This window comes from Zingiber officinale, chromosome 10B, assembly GCF_018446385.1.
Source record: "Zingiber officinale cultivar Zhangliang chromosome 10B, Zo_v1.1, whole genome shotgun sequence".
Taxonomy (NCBI): domain Eukaryota; kingdom Viridiplantae; phylum Streptophyta; class Magnoliopsida; order Zingiberales; family Zingiberaceae; genus Zingiber; species Zingiber officinale.
The window spans coordinates 20,692,854-20,711,561 of record NC_056005.1 but is presented as its reverse complement, the minus strand read 5'-3'; the positions used below and the strand labels follow the sequence as shown (position 1 = coordinate 20,711,561).

The 18,708-nt window shown below is 32.6% G+C and overlaps 1 protein-coding gene across 1 annotated transcript; it reads left to right on the top strand.

Annotated features, from left to right (window-relative positions):
* The first annotated feature begins 5,433 nt into the window (after positions 1 to 5,433).
* On the top strand, positions 5,434 to 15,667 carry LOC122029653 (eukaryotic translation initiation factor 2 subunit alpha homolog). Its single transcript, XM_042588738.1, has 6 exons — positions 5,434 to 5,978; positions 6,096 to 6,182; positions 6,262 to 6,408; positions 6,547 to 6,651; positions 14,939 to 15,037; positions 15,402 to 15,667. Exons 1-6 carry the CDS (start codon positions 5,550 to 5,552, stop codon positions 15,549 to 15,551), a joined length of 1,017 nt encoding a protein of 338 aa, XP_042444672.1. The 5' UTR covers positions 5,434 to 5,549; the 3' UTR covers positions 15,552 to 15,667.
* The last annotated feature ends 3,041 nt before the right edge of the window (positions 15,668 to 18,708 follow it).

The following is an 18,708-nucleotide window of genomic DNA, read 5'->3' as shown; positions in this document are numbered from 1 at the left end:
TCACTCCTGATCTCAAATGAACGGTTCAGATGGTTCTAGAACTTGATCTCTTCATTTAAGCTCAGATTTGAGTTCATCTGGGTTGATCGAACTCAAGTTCTTGCCCTTTGATGCCTACAAAGATCATATTCGAATATTAGATCAAATATCACAATAATGAGATAGTTTACAATTAAGTCCAAGAATAAATACAATTCATGAAATTTGAGTTCAACCTATGAGAAGATAATAAAAGCATGCACTTATGAATCAAAATATTATAGCAAAGTCATGGTTATCAACAACCAGACAAGCTCCAAGCGTCCGGAATGGCCTGAATCCAGCTTCACGAGCAGATGAGTTGGCAAATGCTAGTTGGCTGGCTTATCTCATCATCCAGGCGCCTAAGAAGGGATAGAGGTGACTTGAATAGAGCTTCACTGAGGTGCATCCAAATCAGTAATCCAGGCACCCAGAGAGGGGTAATCTCAACGATGAAGGTAAATCTAATATGCATCAATGGAGGTGCTCGAGGTGGTCCATGCACCTAGAAAAGCCTATAAAAGAAGCTTTAACTAACAACTTCATATCATCAATTGCTACAACTTTTGTACTCACGTATTGTTCTGAAAACTCTCTATGTCATTGAAATGTTGCTTCGACAACCAATGCTCAAGCTACTACTGTACTTTATTGTCGGTATAATTTGTCTATTATCTTGTACTTAAATGTTTGTATTATAATTTGAGCTATTAGTGGATTGCTCAATAAAAGTACTCGACGAGTGTGATCCTTAGAGTAGAAGTTGTCGAAGACTTCAAACCAAGTAAAATCAACCTGTGTTAGTCTTGTTTTTCTTTCTCTTATTTTCGTTGCTCTAACTCATAATTTTCAAAAAAAGTGAAAAAGCGACACGCGCTATTCATCCCTCCCTCTAGTGCTTTTCGATCTTACACTTTCCTTCTTCCTGAGTATGTTGTAGCATGACCTTCTCGTCAAACACTACATCTTTATTGATCACCTCCTTGGTTGTCTTAGGATCCTAAAGTTTGAAGTCTTTTAACTCCTTTTTAATACCTCAGAAAAATGCAATGTTTGACTTCACATTCAACTTTAATTTTTCCTCACTAGATATATACATAGGTTGGACATTCAAAATCTCGAAAATAAGAGTAATCTACTAGATTACTTGTCCATACTTCCTCTAATATTTTGCTTTCTAGTGTTGCCCTTGATAATCTATTAATGAGATAATATGTCATGTTTATCGCTTCTGTCCAAAAATTCTTTGCTGGCCCTACATTCAGTCTGAAACATCTTGTCTTCTCAATGATTATCTTATTCAATCTTTTCGTCACATTGTTCTGTTGAAGTGTCCTATGAACCGAGAAATACCTCATTATCCCATGTCGCTCATAAAATTCTCTGAAACTTTGAATTTGTATACTCAATTCCATTGTCTGACCTAAGGTATTTGATCTTTCTTCCAGTCTGATTCTCCACTTTAATTTTTCATTGTTTAAACTTCGTAAAAGTTTTCGAATTGTGACTCATGAAGTATACCTAGACCTTTCATGAGTAATCATCAATAAAACTCACAAAAAAAATAAGTGTCTTCCACGTGATGCTAAATTAGTTGGTTCCGGAGATCCGTATGTATATAATCCAAAATCCCCTCCGTCTTGTGTGTTGCTGTCTTAAATTGCACTTTTCTCTATTTTCTAAAAACACAGAATTTACAAAATTCAAACTTTGATGTCTTGATGCCTTTCAATAAATCTCTCTTGTGAAGTTCTAGCATCCCACGTTCACTCATATGCTCTAATCACATATGTCATAAGATAGTATTATATGATTTAGACTCTATCGAGGCGACTCCACCTACAACTGTATAGTCCCAATCAACTTATAGATGTTGCTTGCTAACTTTTATCCTTTTATTATCGTCAGAGTTCCCTTGTAGACATTTATCACCCTGCTCACTGATTTATAATTGTAACTCATACCACCCAGTGTATATAGTGAGATCAAATTCTTCCTTAGATTTAATATGTATTTGACATCACATAAAGTTTTGATCACACTATCAAATATCTTGATTATGATATTCCCTATGTCTATGACTTTGTAAGATGAATTGTTTTCCATCACGAGGAAGGTCTAGAGCAGGTCAAGAGTGACAGGATGTTCGTGGGGAGACTCGAACATGAGAGTAATTGTGATCCTTCGTTTGAGGGAGAGATTGTTGGGATATAATCAAAAGTCTTACATTGAAAATATATGGAAAAGATCATGTGTTTAAAAGGATGTAATATATCTTCATTAGCATGAGGTCTTTTGGATAGAACTCAAGAGCAAAGTCATGAGAGTTTAGGGCCAAAGTGGATAATATTATATAATTGTGGAGATATATGAGTATCTTTCAGGCATAACACTTTCAACCTCGTGGTTCAGCGGTGTACCTACTCCACAAAACGGTCAAAGCTATATTATAATTTTATCTACACAAAGGAATTTTCATGATTCTATTAATATTACAATAGATTTATAATAATTCTAATAAATAGTGTCCAAACCCCAACATACCAAAATAGATCCAAAAAATTATAACATAATTTTGTTATGAAAAATCATAACAAAATTCTATTAAAAAAAATAGTAATAGAATTCTGTTATGGAAAAAATCATAATAGAATTTTATTATAAAAAATTGTAACATATTTTTCTTCCATGACGTCCCTCGAATTGACTTTTACTCAAATATAAGTCACCTATCAACACGTTCTCTTCGGCCATGATCCCACCAGGTCAACTAAAAGGGAGAATATATATAAGTAAACTCTTGTTGGCTTTGCCATTCACATTGAGTCGACTAAAATAATCTCTCATAGAAGCTTGATCGATCACTTAGTGATGGAGAAGTACTCAAAGGATGAGAAGATGAACAATAGCAATGTTCATGATGTCGTGCTCATCGGCAAATTGACGAGGATTCCTAAAGTCCAACAATTGCTAGTACCAAAAGATCTTTCTCGGTTATCACTAGAAACTAGGGGTGTTCATTATTCGGGTCAATCCATTAACCCACCCGATCCAAATAATATTCGGGTTATTTGGTTTGGTTAAATGAAATTCGGGTCGGTTGAATGAACTGACCCGAAATGTTAATTGGATTAATGGTTTGGTTTTGGATTTAACTCCCCATCCGAATAACCCGCCCGAAACCCGAATAAGGAATTAATATATATTTTTTAATTTTTTTTAGTATAATATTTGGAATCTTTGGAATGTGTAAGTTTTTTTTCTTATATCGAATGAAACTATTTTATCAAATTTGGAGCTTATTTATTTATAAATGTAAATTATTAAGAGTTTATTTATATGAAGAAGATTGAAAATTTGAAATGAAAAGAAAATTGGGTTAATTGGTACCCGAACTGAATAACCCGAATTAGTTTCGGGTAATTCGGTTTGGTTTATAGCTAATTCGGTTTGGTTCTTGGTTGGATTTAGAAAATTATAAAATCCGAATAACCCGAACCGAATAACCCAAATAATCCGAACCGAACCGAATGAACACCCCTACTAGAAACTACTTCAAACTTAAGGACAAGTTCTTTCAACTGGGGATAACTGATGCAAGAGGATCTTTAGATTTATTATTATTATTTTTGAAAATTTTCATTTTTTTTGGTATTTAAGGTATTTTTTTGTTATTTTAGGTTTTTTTTAGTAATATCTATATTTTTATTTTTTTGTATTGTTTAGAAATTTTAAGATTGTGAGTATGTTAATATTTTTTTTTAATTTTAAAATTTCTTTTCTTTGTCTTAGATTTTTTTTTTATTTACAAGATTAGAATTGGAGTCCATATGATAGGATTTCTTTCTCTTTTTTATATCTTAGAGTTAGAGTTTATATAAACATATATTTAGTTGCATTAGGGATAATCCTCTATTATTAAATAATATTTTTTATAGAAAAATTTGGAGGACAACGATTATCTATTCTTCTCTTCTCCTTAATTTCTTTTTTTCTTGTCAACCTACAGAATAATCATTATCCTATCCCGTATTAAAATTCTAAAAAACTATATATTTCATTGCATAACAAGGCATTGAATATTTACTACATGATTGTAATTTTAATATTTATACTTTTAAGTAATCAACATTGTAAACAAACTCTACTTAATAATTTGAATCATTCCATAGTTGGATTGTAGAGATTAAGCCAATATCGCATGTGCGTTAAGCATACTATTAAATGTCTCTGATAGTGATCTCGTGTCTAACGTTACTTTAATTACTATGGGTTTGACTCTACAAATAGTTACATGTAAAGTGTAATTGAGCGGCGGTCGGTGGAAATTTTTTATAAAATTAGATTGAATTGCCCTGATTAATTATTTATGTAGAATGTAATTGGATATGTTTATCTGTTGCTAATCTTCTGATAATGAATAAGTAATTGATATAGAACTTATCACTCATGGTAAATGAAAGCGTATATATTATATATTAATTTACTCGGATAAAATGTATACCTAGTAAAAAATAATTGGGAATAATTTTTAAGTTAGTATTTCTCCCAATAGATTGCGATTATACTAACTGTGCTAGAAAAACGATTTTTACAACCCATCACTTGTAAAATAAAAAGATAGTCTTAATGTCTTATTAGACATCAATCATGCAACATTGATGTAAGTACACTAATGAAAATGAGTCTTCATTGTGGATTAAAAAAATCTAATTACTTAGATACATTGCTGAGCTCTTGAGACTTAATATCTACTTTAAGTGAGAACTAAAAGATAAATAAAAATTAATCATCTTAATTAATTTAACCAATTAATTAAAAATAATTATCTTAATAATTTAATTAAAAGTTCATTATTAAGAATTTAAAATAGATTAAGTGTTGGATTATTAACTTAATTAGACAGATTATAAAGTTAAAAGCTAATTTATACCATTAAAACTTAAAGGATTAAATTGAAATCAAGAGCAAATTAAATTTTAAATAAAATGTCTTTAGATATTTTTATAATAGTTATTAAAATAATTTAAAATAAAAAAACAAACCTAAATAAGATTTTAAAATAGACCATAGTTGTTTGGAAAAGAAACGGACGAAGAGTTCTTCCAGAGAATAATTGCAATATTTTTTTTTCAAAAGTTGTTAATTAAAATACACATTGTTTATACAAACATAGATAAAAAAAAGACACATACGTGTTTAAAATATGCTTTGAGTTTTACAATTATTAAAATATTTTATAAATTTTTCAGACGGTTATTAGTGATATTGTTAATTCATTTAGTAGAATAATAAAAACGCATCCTTAAAAAAAACGAGTTTGAAGAAACTGGAAGAGATTTTGGAAAAAGATAACTTACAGGGTTTGAAATGAAAATTTACACAACACGAAAACCTAATTATTCATCTCCTTCGACCCTTCCGGCCGCAGCGCAATCCTCTTCCCTCGACCTGTCTCTCACGATTGCGACAAATCCGTTATCGAAGGTTCTGCAAAACCCTAATTCCCAATCCTTCAATCGCCGAAGATGCCGAACCTGGAGTGCAGGATGTACGAGGCCAGATATCCGGAGGTGGACATGGCGGTGATGATTCAGGTGAAGAACATCGCCGACATGGGCGCATACGTCTCCCTCCTGGAGTACAACAACATCGAGGGTATGATCCTCTTCTCCGAGCTCTCCCGCCGCCGCATCCGTTCCGTGTCCTCCCTCATCAAGGTCGGTCGTCAGGAGCCCGTTATGGTCCTTCGTGTCGACCGTGACAAAGGCTACATCGATCTGTCCAAGCGTCGGGTCTCGGAGGAGGACATCCAGACCTGCGAGGAGCGCTACAACAAGAGCAAGCTTGTTCACTCTATCATGCGACACGTCGCAGAGACCCTCGACCTCGACCTGGAGGAGCTCTATGTACACATCGGCTGGCCCCTCTACCGCAAGTACGGCCATGCATTCGAGGTATCACTCAGGAGAGCTTACCGTTCCAGATCTCCGTTCTGTGTTGGTTTTTGTGGCTGACCTATCATTTTCCTGCTGTTATGCTGAACAAAAAATGTTTCGCAATGAAATCCATAGGCATTCAAGATAATTGTAACGGATCCTGATTCAATTCTGGATTCGCTTACTCGGGAAGTGAAGGAAGTTGGGCCTGATGGACAGGAGGTAATTTTACGATTTGTGAGTCATTGAATTGTTTCTGGTTTCTTTCAAAATGGAGTTTCTTAGTCTAAGATAGCTGCAGGTGACAAAGGTGGTTCCTGCTGTGACACCCGAGGTAAAAGACACATTGGTTAAGAACATTAGGAGACGGATGACACCCCAACCACTGAAGATACGAGCTGATATAGAAATGAAGTGTTTCCAGTTTGATGGTGTTCTTCACATCAAGGCACTGATGCTTAAATGTTCTTGATGTTATTTTTCCCCTTCTGGAATATATATTTGAATTCTCAAATGTTAATAAAAGAGCTTCACTTGACATTATGAGGTTTATTAGGATGAATCATATTTGAACCATTCTTTGCAGGAAGCTATGAGGAAAGCTGAAGCTTCAGGGAATGAGGATTGTCCTGTCAAAATCAAACTAGTTGCTCCTCCACTCTATGTTCTTACTACACAGACCCTCGACAAGGTAACTGTAAAGCTCACTGATTAATCTGTCACGACTAGTGCCTCTGCATAAGATTTCAGAAAATAAGTTTCTTTACATACGTCTTAACATCAATGCCTGCTCAAACTAACAGAATGCCATCTATACTATGAGATAGTACTTCATAATCAGAAAAAAAAACTTCAGTTGAATGTTGCATAATGTATCATTGTAGTGGTGGTGCTAGTAGGATACACAATGAAACATAACTATTTTTTCTTTATAAGATGAAACATAATAGTTGTGAAACGTGTGGGGAAAATGAGATGGCTGATTGTTAAATATAGATAAATAATAGTAGGATAAGTGGAAAAAGTGAAATGACTGATCATCAATTTAAATAAAAGAATTAATTTTCTGTCAAATCAGCTTCCTTCTGATTTGCTTTCCTCCATTGGTCTCTATTCTGATGGAGAGTGTTGGGTAAAGGTTGAGTGACATTGCTACTCGCTTTTCTAAAATCTATTGCATATTTCCACAGTGTCTGAAAAAACTGCTGGTGTTAATATTTAGATTATGTTGATTTTTCTGTTTATCTGAACTTTTCTTAATTAATTATTATTTAAATGTTGCATTATATTTATATATCTTAACATTGTAATTTAAAATTAATTTTGTTAGTCATACTTTCTATTTGTTATTGTATTTGTTCATGACACTCATCTTAACATTGTAATTCAAAATTAAGTTTGCTAGTCATACTTTCCATTTGTTATCATATTTGTTTATGACTCAATGTTTTTTTTCTGTTTGACTTACTTTTAATCAACCAGAGTAAAATTTAAGTGTTTAACATGCAAATTTCACCATCATTAGAGAAGTTTTAAAAGGTTTGACCTTGACTTTATGGATGATGTTTCTGGTTTGTCCTATAACTTGTTGACACAACATGAAATATGAGATGGTTGCCTCAATCATGCTATACCTTAGTTGATTATTTCATGACGAGAGGAGAAAAACAAGAATGAAGAATTCATAGTAAACAATATGTTAAAGCCTCATGTATAGACATTTATGATACAACCAAGTCAATTGAGACTAGCAAATCATAGTAGTTTAATTCATAGTTATTTAAGGCGTGAGGCGCTTAAAAGCGCATGAGTGTTGTGGGCTTGAGGCGCAATGCACAAGTGAGACACACGCCTTATCAAAGTAAGGCGTTCCAAATATAAATTTTTACAATTCAAACATATATTAGGAATTTCTACTAAAATATTTCACTAACAAAACTATAGTGGATAAAATATTAAACAATAATATAAATATAAAATTTACTAGTAAATAAATACGCTATACATATAATTCAAATTAAAAAAACTTCAAATATCTCAAGGTTTTAAAATTCGCTAGGCGCTAGTCGGGCGGCAGACCAGCGCCTAGGCCGCCTAGGCGGGGACTAGGCGCCGCTAGGCGGATTCCTCGGTATCCCTTGTTTCATGTGGACTGTGGACAATGTCATATGCAAATCTAAATGTTTTCTTAAACAATTTCATAGCAATGAAGATCTAACTATGTATGCTAAAATAAATACATACTTTCCAATACCCAAAAATGAAAAACTATAAAAGAAATAGTTAAACAATAGAACATGCAGTAAGTTATCATAATCATATAGTAAACAATAGAACATTGGAAAATAGTAGCAATAGTTCAATTCAAGATTACAATGCATTGTGAACTAGTAACCACTAAGCAAAATATAATTGTTAAATAACATAAATCATGTCTTAACAAAATGCGTTCAAAATTACACAACTAATAGACTCGTATTTATTCTGCTTCTTCTTCTCCATAATTTTCAATAACTTGTTCTTCATCGGACACAAGCTCAATATCATTATTGTGATCCTCGTCTTCTTCTTCGGATTCAAAATCATCTTCATGAAGTTCTCTCACTCTAGAACTTCTTCAAGGTTGTAGATTTTCATCTGCTCCACTTGCTTCATCAACCATTTGCCAAGTGAGCCCGGAACCTAGTTCAACTTCATCATCTTCCCCACCATCCACAATCCAACCTTGTGCATTTGAAGCATCTTTTGCAAGAAGGACATCAACATTTCTTTCTTTTTCTCTTTTTTGTTTGTTCAACAATCTAGTATTAAATTGGACAAATACTAGATTGTTCAACCTGTTGACATCCAACCTATTTCTTTTCTTTGTATGAATCTAAAAAAAACAGAGAAAGTAAATACTACAATTAGTACCTGAATATAGAGTATAGACGTTAAAAATTATAACTAATTTAATTAAAGAGTAGACTGAAAGTTTAAAACTTACTCCTTCAAATGTACTCCAATTTCTTTCACACCCAGATGAACTTGTAGTTAATGAAAGTATCCTCAATGCCACTTTTAGCAAGTTAGGTGTGTGAGCATCGTATGTACTCCACTATGCACATGGATCAAATGTATCATCATTTTTTTCACATGCTTTTGCTGCCAATATTTTTCCAAATAACCCAGTCTTATTTCTATATTTTGGAAATTCCTTGTTAATAATTGTATCTTGTAGATCTAACTCATTGGCATGCAAAGTTTCCATGCATTCAAAAATCCCCATCGCGACCTCCTCATAAAGAGCAATAGAACTATCTTTGTAGTAAAAATAAGGATTCAACAAAAATGCAAGTGGTATGCAATGATGTATCAAGTCTATCCTTCATTTTTGACTCAATAATGACTATGATAGGCTGATAATTTGATTCCACGTTATTCAGAGCCACCTTGATATCTTCTTTAGCTTGAAGAAGCTCTCCATACAGAAACCCCATCGATGACTTTCTATCTCCATCTACCAATCGAAGAACTCTTACCAAAGGAGTAAATATTTTCAAACAAAGTGTCACACCATTCCAAAAACTCATGCTCATCACTGTAGAGTAAGCCAATTTTCCTTTGTTTGTTTTTGACCATTTACATTTCTCCCACATATCACTTGTAAACATGGCCCGTAAACTAGCTTTTATTTCAATCAAATTTTGCAATGTGAGGAAATTTGATGCAAACTTGGTAACTCCTGGTCGGACTATGTCTCTCTTCTTCGTGAAACTTCTCATCAATGATAAAGTCTTATGGTGAGCATAGATGAAAATGGTAAAAGCCGCTCAATCACCTTTTTATATCGTGGAAGTTTGCCAATAATTTCAAGCATGAGATTAATAGTGTGAGTTGCACATGAACTCCAAAAGATTCCGGGTCGTTTTTCTCTCATCAATTTAGCTGCAGCCATATTGTTGGTGGCATTGTCTGTTACAATCTGAACAATATTATGAGCTCCTACTTGTTCAACACACTTGTCAACATACTCAAAAATAAGTTCAGCTGTATGCGCCTCCTCTGAAGACTCCTTAGACTCTAAAAATGTAGTACCCTCCTTGCAATTAACACACAAATTTAAGATGCTTCTTCTTTTTCTATCACTCCATGCATCTGTCATGATTGAGCACCCATTCTTTGCCCATTCTTCTTCATGTTTCTTCAACAATTGTTTTGTTCTTTCAACTTCGGCTTTCAATAGTGGCTCCCTAAGTTGATATTAAGTTGGAGGCTTGAATCCTGGTCCAAATTGACCCACTGCCTCCATTAGTTGTTTGAAACTATCATTATCAACAGCATTGAATGAGATTCCATTTTCATAAACCCATCTCCCAACATATTGTTGAACTTGTTGAGTTCTCTCTTTGAAAAGTGCCTCATTTATATTTTTTTGGGCGAAGCACTTTACTTCCACTGGAGCTTGCATTTTCTGGAGCAATTGCCGATGCATATCTATCCATGGGGCCAAGTGGAAGATGTTTCTTAATTCCATCCATCCCTTCAATTTCAAGACCTTCTTCTTCATCTAGAGAAATAGCCACCTCTGCTCTACAACTTTGTTCTTCCATTATTTTGTTCTTCTTTCTGTTCCTCCCTTCTAAAATAGCCTGTTTGCACTTATTTTTATCTTCTTGAGATGCTTTTCGACAACCAAGATACATTTCCAGGTATATTTCCAATGTGCTCCTTTATCCTATACACTCCTCCTGACATGGTTTTTCCACATGGCTTGCATTTAATTTTGTCGAGATTTTTAGGATCAATCAATATCCCAAACTCCCATCCGATATCGTTTGACTTTCTTCTAAGCATTCCAGATTCGGGTTGAGTGACAGATGCTGTCTAAGATGGATTGCTTGCCATTATGTTAACAGATAACCTGAAAAAATTATATATAACAACTTAACAAGTTAACAACATAACATAATAATAAAATTTAATTATACATTTTTACTATACCAAACGATACAGAATAATGAAATATAACATTAACAAGTCTAAGAATATTTTTTATATATCATTATATCTTAATCTAAGTATCTAACTAATAAAATTTATTAGATAATAGATATTTGTTTAAAAAAATTAAATTTAAAATATATTTTTTATATTTTTAAATCTGTTTTATACTTTTATATATAAATTAATAATATTTATTGGAATTTTTAAAAATTTAATTTAATTTTCATATTTTTAAAACTGATTTATATAAATTAATAATATTTATTAGAATTTTTAAAATTTTAATATAATTTTAATATTTATAAATCTGATTAATATAAATTAATAATATATAAAATTTATAAATACAATTTATATAAATTAATAATATATTAATATGTATTATGATTTTTAATTTTTTTTAAAAATTTTTAAATGTGTTTTATACTTTTATATATAAATTAATAATATTTATTGGAATTTTTAAAAGTTTAATTTAATTTTCATATTTTTAAAACTGATTTATATAAATTAATAATATTTATTAGAATTTTTAAAATTTTAATATTTATAAATCTGATTAATATAAATTAATAATATATAAAATTTATAAATACGATTTATATAAATTAATAATATGTATTATGATTTTTTAAATTTTATTTATTTTTATATTTTTAAATCTGATAAATGATAATTGAAAATATTTATAATGATTTTTATTTTTTTTAAATCTGTTATATAAATTAATATTTAATAATATTTATTAAAAAAATTAAATCTATTAGTATTATTATTGAATCCTATATTCCTATTAGGCTTTATGAACCGAACCCTAAACCCTACCCTATTATTGAAATTAGCCCCGTTAGGAATTGTTTTAATTTATTAATTATTAAATAAAATAAATACAAAATATCGAAGAAAAAAACGTAGCGAAGCCGCGACGTCGAACGCCACCGGCCGCCACCGGACGCCATCGGCGCCTCGCGGGAGGCCTCCGGCGCCGCTGGAAGCGTCGCCGGACGAGTCGGTGGTCCGGCGTTGCTTCCAGCGGCGCCGGTAGCGTCGCGGAAAGCTTTTGGCGCATCGCGATGCTACTGGCGCTGCTGGAAGCAACGATAGACTTTGCTGGACGCGCTGGACGTGTCCGGCGACGCTTCCGGTGGCGTCTGATGCCCTGCGACTCGTCCGGTGTTGCCGGAGAGTTGCCGCGATGACGAAGAAACAAAGAAAAAACAATGAACAGAACAAGAAAACAATAAAAACTCACCGGAAGTTGCAGGCCGCGATGAGAGAAGACACAAGTCGGCGATGAAAGAAAGAAGACGAAGCGCCAGCCTCTTCGCAAATCTGATTTAGTAATTAAAAACGTACCTAAAATACCTAAGCCCGCCGAAGCCCGCGTTGCCCGCCGAAGCCCGCCGAGGACCGCTGAGGGCCGCCTAGGTCTTCCGCCTGGCTGGTTTCCGGCGCGGCCTGCCGCTGCACAACTCCTAGGCGGCGCCTAGGCGGCCGCCTAGGGCGAAATTTAGAACATTGAAATATCTAAATCATCAAAAATTTATTTCATTTTGGATTATGTTACTTTATTGATTTAAGAACTATGCCTTCTTGAGTAGATTGGAAATTAAATATGAAGTTGCCAATTATGTTTTTTGAGAAGTATATTTTTGCACTTAATTAATTGAATCTCAAAAATTTATTTAGTGCAAGATCTATTCTCATATTCGTTGGCATCATTTATATTTGGGAGCCCCTTTAAGTGGACAAGGTGTGAGCTATAATGAAGGGACAATGCTATTTATACCTCATGATACAAGATATGTGAGGGGGTATAATTCAAAACACAACCCTAGGTAACCCCATACCTGTATCTAGATGTTATTAATTAAGCATGAAATATTATAATTGTATCCCATAGTTTACATATTTGTAGAAGGGTTACACCCCTGTTTTATATAAGGGTCCACAACACTCTTCCTTATGATGGTTCAACAAAGGAAGTGACAGTTTAATTTTGTACTTTCTCTCTGATGAAGTGACAATCAATCTTTATATACTTTGACCTCTTGTGAAACATGTGTTTTAAAGCTATATGTATGTCAACTTGACCAAGGATTTAACATGATTAGTTAATTCATCTAGCATTAATGTGAAAAAAATATGGACTTAGCGATGTCTCTCTATGTAAGTTTACAGATATAGAAGATTATTTGTCACACTTCTGGACACTGTAACATTGATTGAATATTTTCATACATGTCTTTTATAACATCAATAATTATTAGATATTATTTTCTTTTTTTAAAACCCATCAAAATGAATTATTATGGATTTTACCATAAGTTTTTTTTGACATCAATAAAAATCACATGCATATATGTCTTCTTTTCTCTATATTCCTTTATTTGTTGTCTTTAAATAAATAACAACCATGTTTGATCATATGAAACTAAATTGGTTTTTAAAATGATCGTCTCTTCTCTTTTCATCTATCAAATGATCTCATTACCAAGGATTCATAGGATGACTAATCAACTTGGTACGGTTATAGTTAGAACAATTTTGTGTTTTACTCTTCTTCTCATAAATGGGTACTAAAAAATTTCTCTATTTTCCCAGTTATCTTCTTAATTCTCAAATTTTTCTTAATAATTTTGCTAATCAAATGATCCCTGCCTGAAGTCTTCCAAACCAAATACGAATATCATCTAGGTCTACTTTTTACCTATCTTCATTTTTGTAAATCATCTTTAATGTCACTTAAGTTATATATTTTTGTCCTTGAAATATTACTAGGCAATATTAGTTTGTTAAGCATTTTCCAATTATTATCTTACAGTTTTTACACACTTTAATCTACTTTTCTATTAAAGAAAAAAAAAATCTATTTGACTAACTCTTAAAGTAATCAATTATTCACCTCTCTTCTTAAAAGGAACATCAACAACCATAAGATGTGAAAAAGGAAAGTTGTATGTATTGTCCTCTTCTTTTCTTTCACTAATTCCAAGGACTCCAGATTCACTTATGTATTCTCTAGAGACTATGTCCATTTTAATCTTCTCTAATTGTTTGGTCATAGATTACTTTCATCTGGGTTATCCCAAAATTCTTTTTTAGATTTGATCATTCAATCCTAGTTAAGGAGCAAAATTTACAATGTTTAGTATCTCATTTTCCTGAATATACAACAATTCTATCTCCAGACCTTGTATCTTTGACAACCTTATAGATTCACCAATGTATTCTCTAGTGACTCTTTGTCCATTTAAATCTCCTTTAATTATAATTTGTTCAGTCATAGATATACTTTCATCTAGATTATCCCAAAATTCTTTTTGATTTGATCATTCAATCTTTAAGGAGCAAAATATACAATGCAAGTCTCCAACTTTTACATTTGATCTTTAGACTGTTGATGATTTTGAAAGAATACTAACTATCAATATGGCAATCATGATGTAATTGCATGTCTATCATGCTGGGCCATAGGCCTGTAGTCCTACAACAAGTTTATTTTCTATACTTAGATCCATAAATTTATAGTGTATTTGTTAGAAAGGAAGACATGTTTCATAGCTTTGTAACTCTGTAGTTAGTTCTTCCATTTATGCTCAGCATTAAAGTGGTCTTTTATTTGTTTGTTACTGATGGTGTGCTACTTTGGATGATCCTGGAATGTAAAGAAGTGTGCCAATTTATATTTCCACATCCTAATTCCAACAATTGGTTATCATATTGAAAAATTTTGTTTCATCTTTATTCACATAGATCCCTTTAAAACATTTTCATGATATCCATGGTTTTTGGTGTCTTTCATATGAATCTTGTAAATGCTTTGAACTATGGAACCTGGGAGTCATTATATGATGTGCACTTGCATAGTTGTGTAGTTGCTTATACCATGTCTCATTGTGTGTTTAGCTGCGTAATGTAGATCATGCTGCAGGTAGACATGGTTTCTTAACTCAGTTTTTTCCTTATCGTGCAATGTGCATTCTTTACAGGAACAAGGCATTTCAATTCTCAATATTGCGATTAAGGCTTGCACCGAGGAAATTGAACTGCACAAAGGAAAACTAACTCTGAAGGAGGCACCAAGAGCTGTAAGTTAAATTTCCCATTAAGTTATCATCTAAGGAGTGTGTGTTAAGTTAGCTTATTCATTTATATGTGGACTTGTTGTTGTTGTTATTATTGTCAAATCTTTTGCAAATTGATGCCAAATTCTACATTTGGGGCTCAGCCAGTTGTGTGCATTCTGCATATCAACAAATTGTTTTTTTTGTTGAATATGGAAGTGTTATTTTTAGTGAGGCTTTATGGGATCTTCATAATTTAGACATAAATTCTTCAGTGGATGATAAAATGTTTGTATGTTCAAGTAGTCATTGTTCCAATTTTTGAGATGTAGTTGTTAGGATAAGGCTATTATTTTGATGCTAACATAAACGTTGGATTGTTTTCTAGGTGAGCGAACGAGATGATAAGTTACTCGCCGAGCACATGGCAAAACTACAATCTGCTAACAATGAGGTTGATGGTGATGAAGGCTCTGAAGATGAGGAAGACACTGGAATGGGTGAATTGGATGTGGAGTCGGGTGTTAACATAGATTAAGCAGTTATGAACCGATGTGCTATCTTCTTCCTTTCTATATTTGGTTGTTGCTTAAAGAATTTTGGATGTTAAAATTGAAATTATCAATGCCTCAATAACGTGTCGAGTTGGCTGTGTGGTGAATGTTATTTATTTGGCTTTGCATGTTGATCGTATCCTTTTCTTTTCTAGGATTTATATATTTAATTAAGATTCATTTTGGATAAAAAATAAAGTTTGTATTGAAGAAACTACGCTAACTATTAAAAAACATTTACGCCATTTAGTATTGATTTTTTGTTAAAATATTATGCCATCATTCATGAATAATTTTTGTTTCTTTGTTAGCAGGTGAACTGTTAGGAAAATAAAATAATTTATAAAATTATTTAATATGATATTAAAATTAAAAAAAATATTTAATCGGGTAAGTATTATAGTTTCTTTTTATAAATATAAGAGAGACGTATAGAATTGTATAAATTATAAGGGTATAAATATATATGAGGATATAACGATTAGAATAAAGACTTCATGTAAAGTTACTGAAGTATTTTCAATAAAGATATGATTACATTAAGAATTAGTTCTAAGTCTATATCTATTCTAAGTCTTTATTTTTTTATACTAATTATAGACGAATTTATTATATATTCAAGACATAGTACCGTGGTATATATTGTTTGCATATATTATTTTGATAGATGAAATACGTGAAAGAATAAATGCTAAACTAGAATTTAATTTCAGTTTAGTAATATTAGACGTAATACGACAATTGTTAAGATAGGAGATAACGATTTATCTGGAACTGAGAGTTTTAAATATGAGGGGGGGGGGGGGGGGGATTGAATAGCACGCTTCATACATGTTTATAAACCATTTAAAATACCACAAAGTCGTGCAGTGGAATTAAAAAGATAATTATAAGAACATGAAGATTTTACTTGGTTCATAGCCTCGTGACTACTACTCCAATGCCCATAGTCAGTTAGACCTCTTTCGTTGGACAATCACTATCAATCCATTTTCTTTTATAAATATGCAGTTTGTTAACAAACCTACTAACCCTTAGAGATTTTAACATTGAAAGAAATTCGAATAGAAATGCAACAACTAAATGTTTCCCAAAAACTAGACTCATTTGAAATTGTCGTGATGCTGTGTCGTTGTTGCTTCATTGATGTTTGATCACAATAGAGTATCATTATTTCAGAAGTGTAATATAGCTTAAAGCGAGGAAGCAATGAGTGAAGAACGTTCTGATCGAAATCTTCTTTTATAACCTGATCCAAGCGCCTGGATTGACCCTTATCTGATTTGATCCCGTCGTTGTAATAAGTCTTTTGGTCCAAGCGCTTGGATATGATTGAGGCACTTGGATAGTCCAAGCACCCGGATATGTTTGAGGCGATTGGATAGTCCATGCGCCTGGATGTGATAGAGGCGCCTAGATAGTCCAAGCGTCTGGATGTAATAGAGGCGCCTGGATAGTCTAGGTGCCTGAATATGATAGAGGCGCCTAGATCCCATTTTCTAGCTTGCTTCATTAATTAGCTTTCCTATATCACAATGTTAGCACAATACATAAACATAATTATGATCAACAGCTCTCTAAGTTGTCTGATCTCAAATTTAAATCTCCCGTGAGATTTTAGGTTGGATCGACGCTTATTGCTCTTTTTTCGAGAGCATGGCCTCACCACTCCACTCAAGAGAGGTTACCAGATGCCAAGTTTGGTCTACCTCCTACTTGGACTTTTACTCAGTCTGACTTTGACCCTTGGGACTTTTCACTAAACCTTCAACCCTCGATCTGCTTAGACTTCCACCTGGTGTTCAAGACCCCTAGGACTTCTCGTCAGGTGTCCTCAACCCCTAGGACTTCCAACCCAATATCGTCGATCTACCAAGACTTCGGCCTAGTACCTTCGACTAGGACTTAATTGTATAGCCGCAACTAGAATTTCCTTTGCCTAGCCTCAACTAGGATTTCCCTACAAGCTCAATCAACATTTTAGAAAACTACAAGACTTAACTTGAACCTATTGCCAATATCAAAACCTCAAGTTCAATCGTATGATGCAACCTCTATCAACAATCTCCTCCTTTTTTATTAGTGACAATATCGTACCAGTTTAAAATTTAAAGCATAAGAATTTAGGGACTTGATAAATAACTGAAAAATTAAAGCATCATAATTTAAGGAGATAAAAGATAACTTAGGAAAATATTGAATAACATAAATACATTTTGTTTCTCCCCCTTAATCTAATATCTCTTCTTAAATACATGTAAGAGATTTTTAACTTGTTTACTTAACTTATCTATTCTCTCCCCTTTGCCACATATATATATATATATATATAAGGTGAAAAACCTTTTAAATAGTCATTTTGAAAAGAAACTGAGAATTAGAAGTTTAACTATTTTTTTAATAGTTTGAGAAGAGAAAAAAAATTGAAAAGGGAATGAATTTTGAAGTAAAAATTATGGAAAAAAGCAAGGTTTCAAATTTTTTTAAAAAATTAAGGAAATTTGAGAAAAAAACAATTTAAAAAACCTTTTTTTAAATTTTATCCCTAATATCCAAGCATGAAAAAACAAATTAGTCCTTTAAAAAATGTCTAACGTTTAACTACTAGCTGACCACCAGAAGATAGTATAGTTTTCACTTGATTAGTCACGTTAAGTAAAATATTCAACTAGGTGTTTACTATGAAGGATTATTTAACTTGATCAATTTGAGTTGATATTTTTAGCTTAGATTTATGATGATGCACTGATATAAACATCTAAAATTCACACTTGAGGTAATCCTAAATCTCACATCATTCTAAGTGTTTCAATATACAAACAAGGTAATCCTAATATGCTTATGAGATGTTGGCTGCCTAAATCTATAGATTCATGCTTTTGAGGGGAGAAACCTAAGCTAAGCCCAAATTGAAAAGAAGAAAAAAATAAACTACTTAATAAATAGTTTTTTATATTAAAAAAAACTTGTCTATAAAGCACATTCCTAGCTGTCGAGTATACTAAACTCAACTTCGGGAAAAGGTTTAGTAAAGATATCAGTTAGATTTGACTTAGATTCAATATAATCAAGTAAAATTTCACCTCTAGCTACATGGTCTCTAACGAAGTGGCGTTTGATTTATATATGTTTGGTCCTTGA

What these genes read in the sequence shown, in the direction of transcription:
- LOC122029653 (XM_042588738.1), top strand. Translation starts at nt 5,550, where the DNA reads ATGCCGAACCTGGAGTGCAGGATGTACGAGGCCAGATATCCGGAGGTG. An exon ending in ATGGTGTTCTTCACATCAAG is followed by an intron (nt 6,409 to 6,546) that starts GCACTGATGCTT and finishes CATTCTTTGCAG; the next exon opens with GAAGCTATGAGGAAAGCTGA. An exon ending in CTACACAGACCCTCGACAAG is followed by an intron (nt 6,652 to 14,938) that starts GTAACTGTAAAG and finishes CATTCTTTACAG; the next exon opens with GAACAAGGCATTTCAATTCT.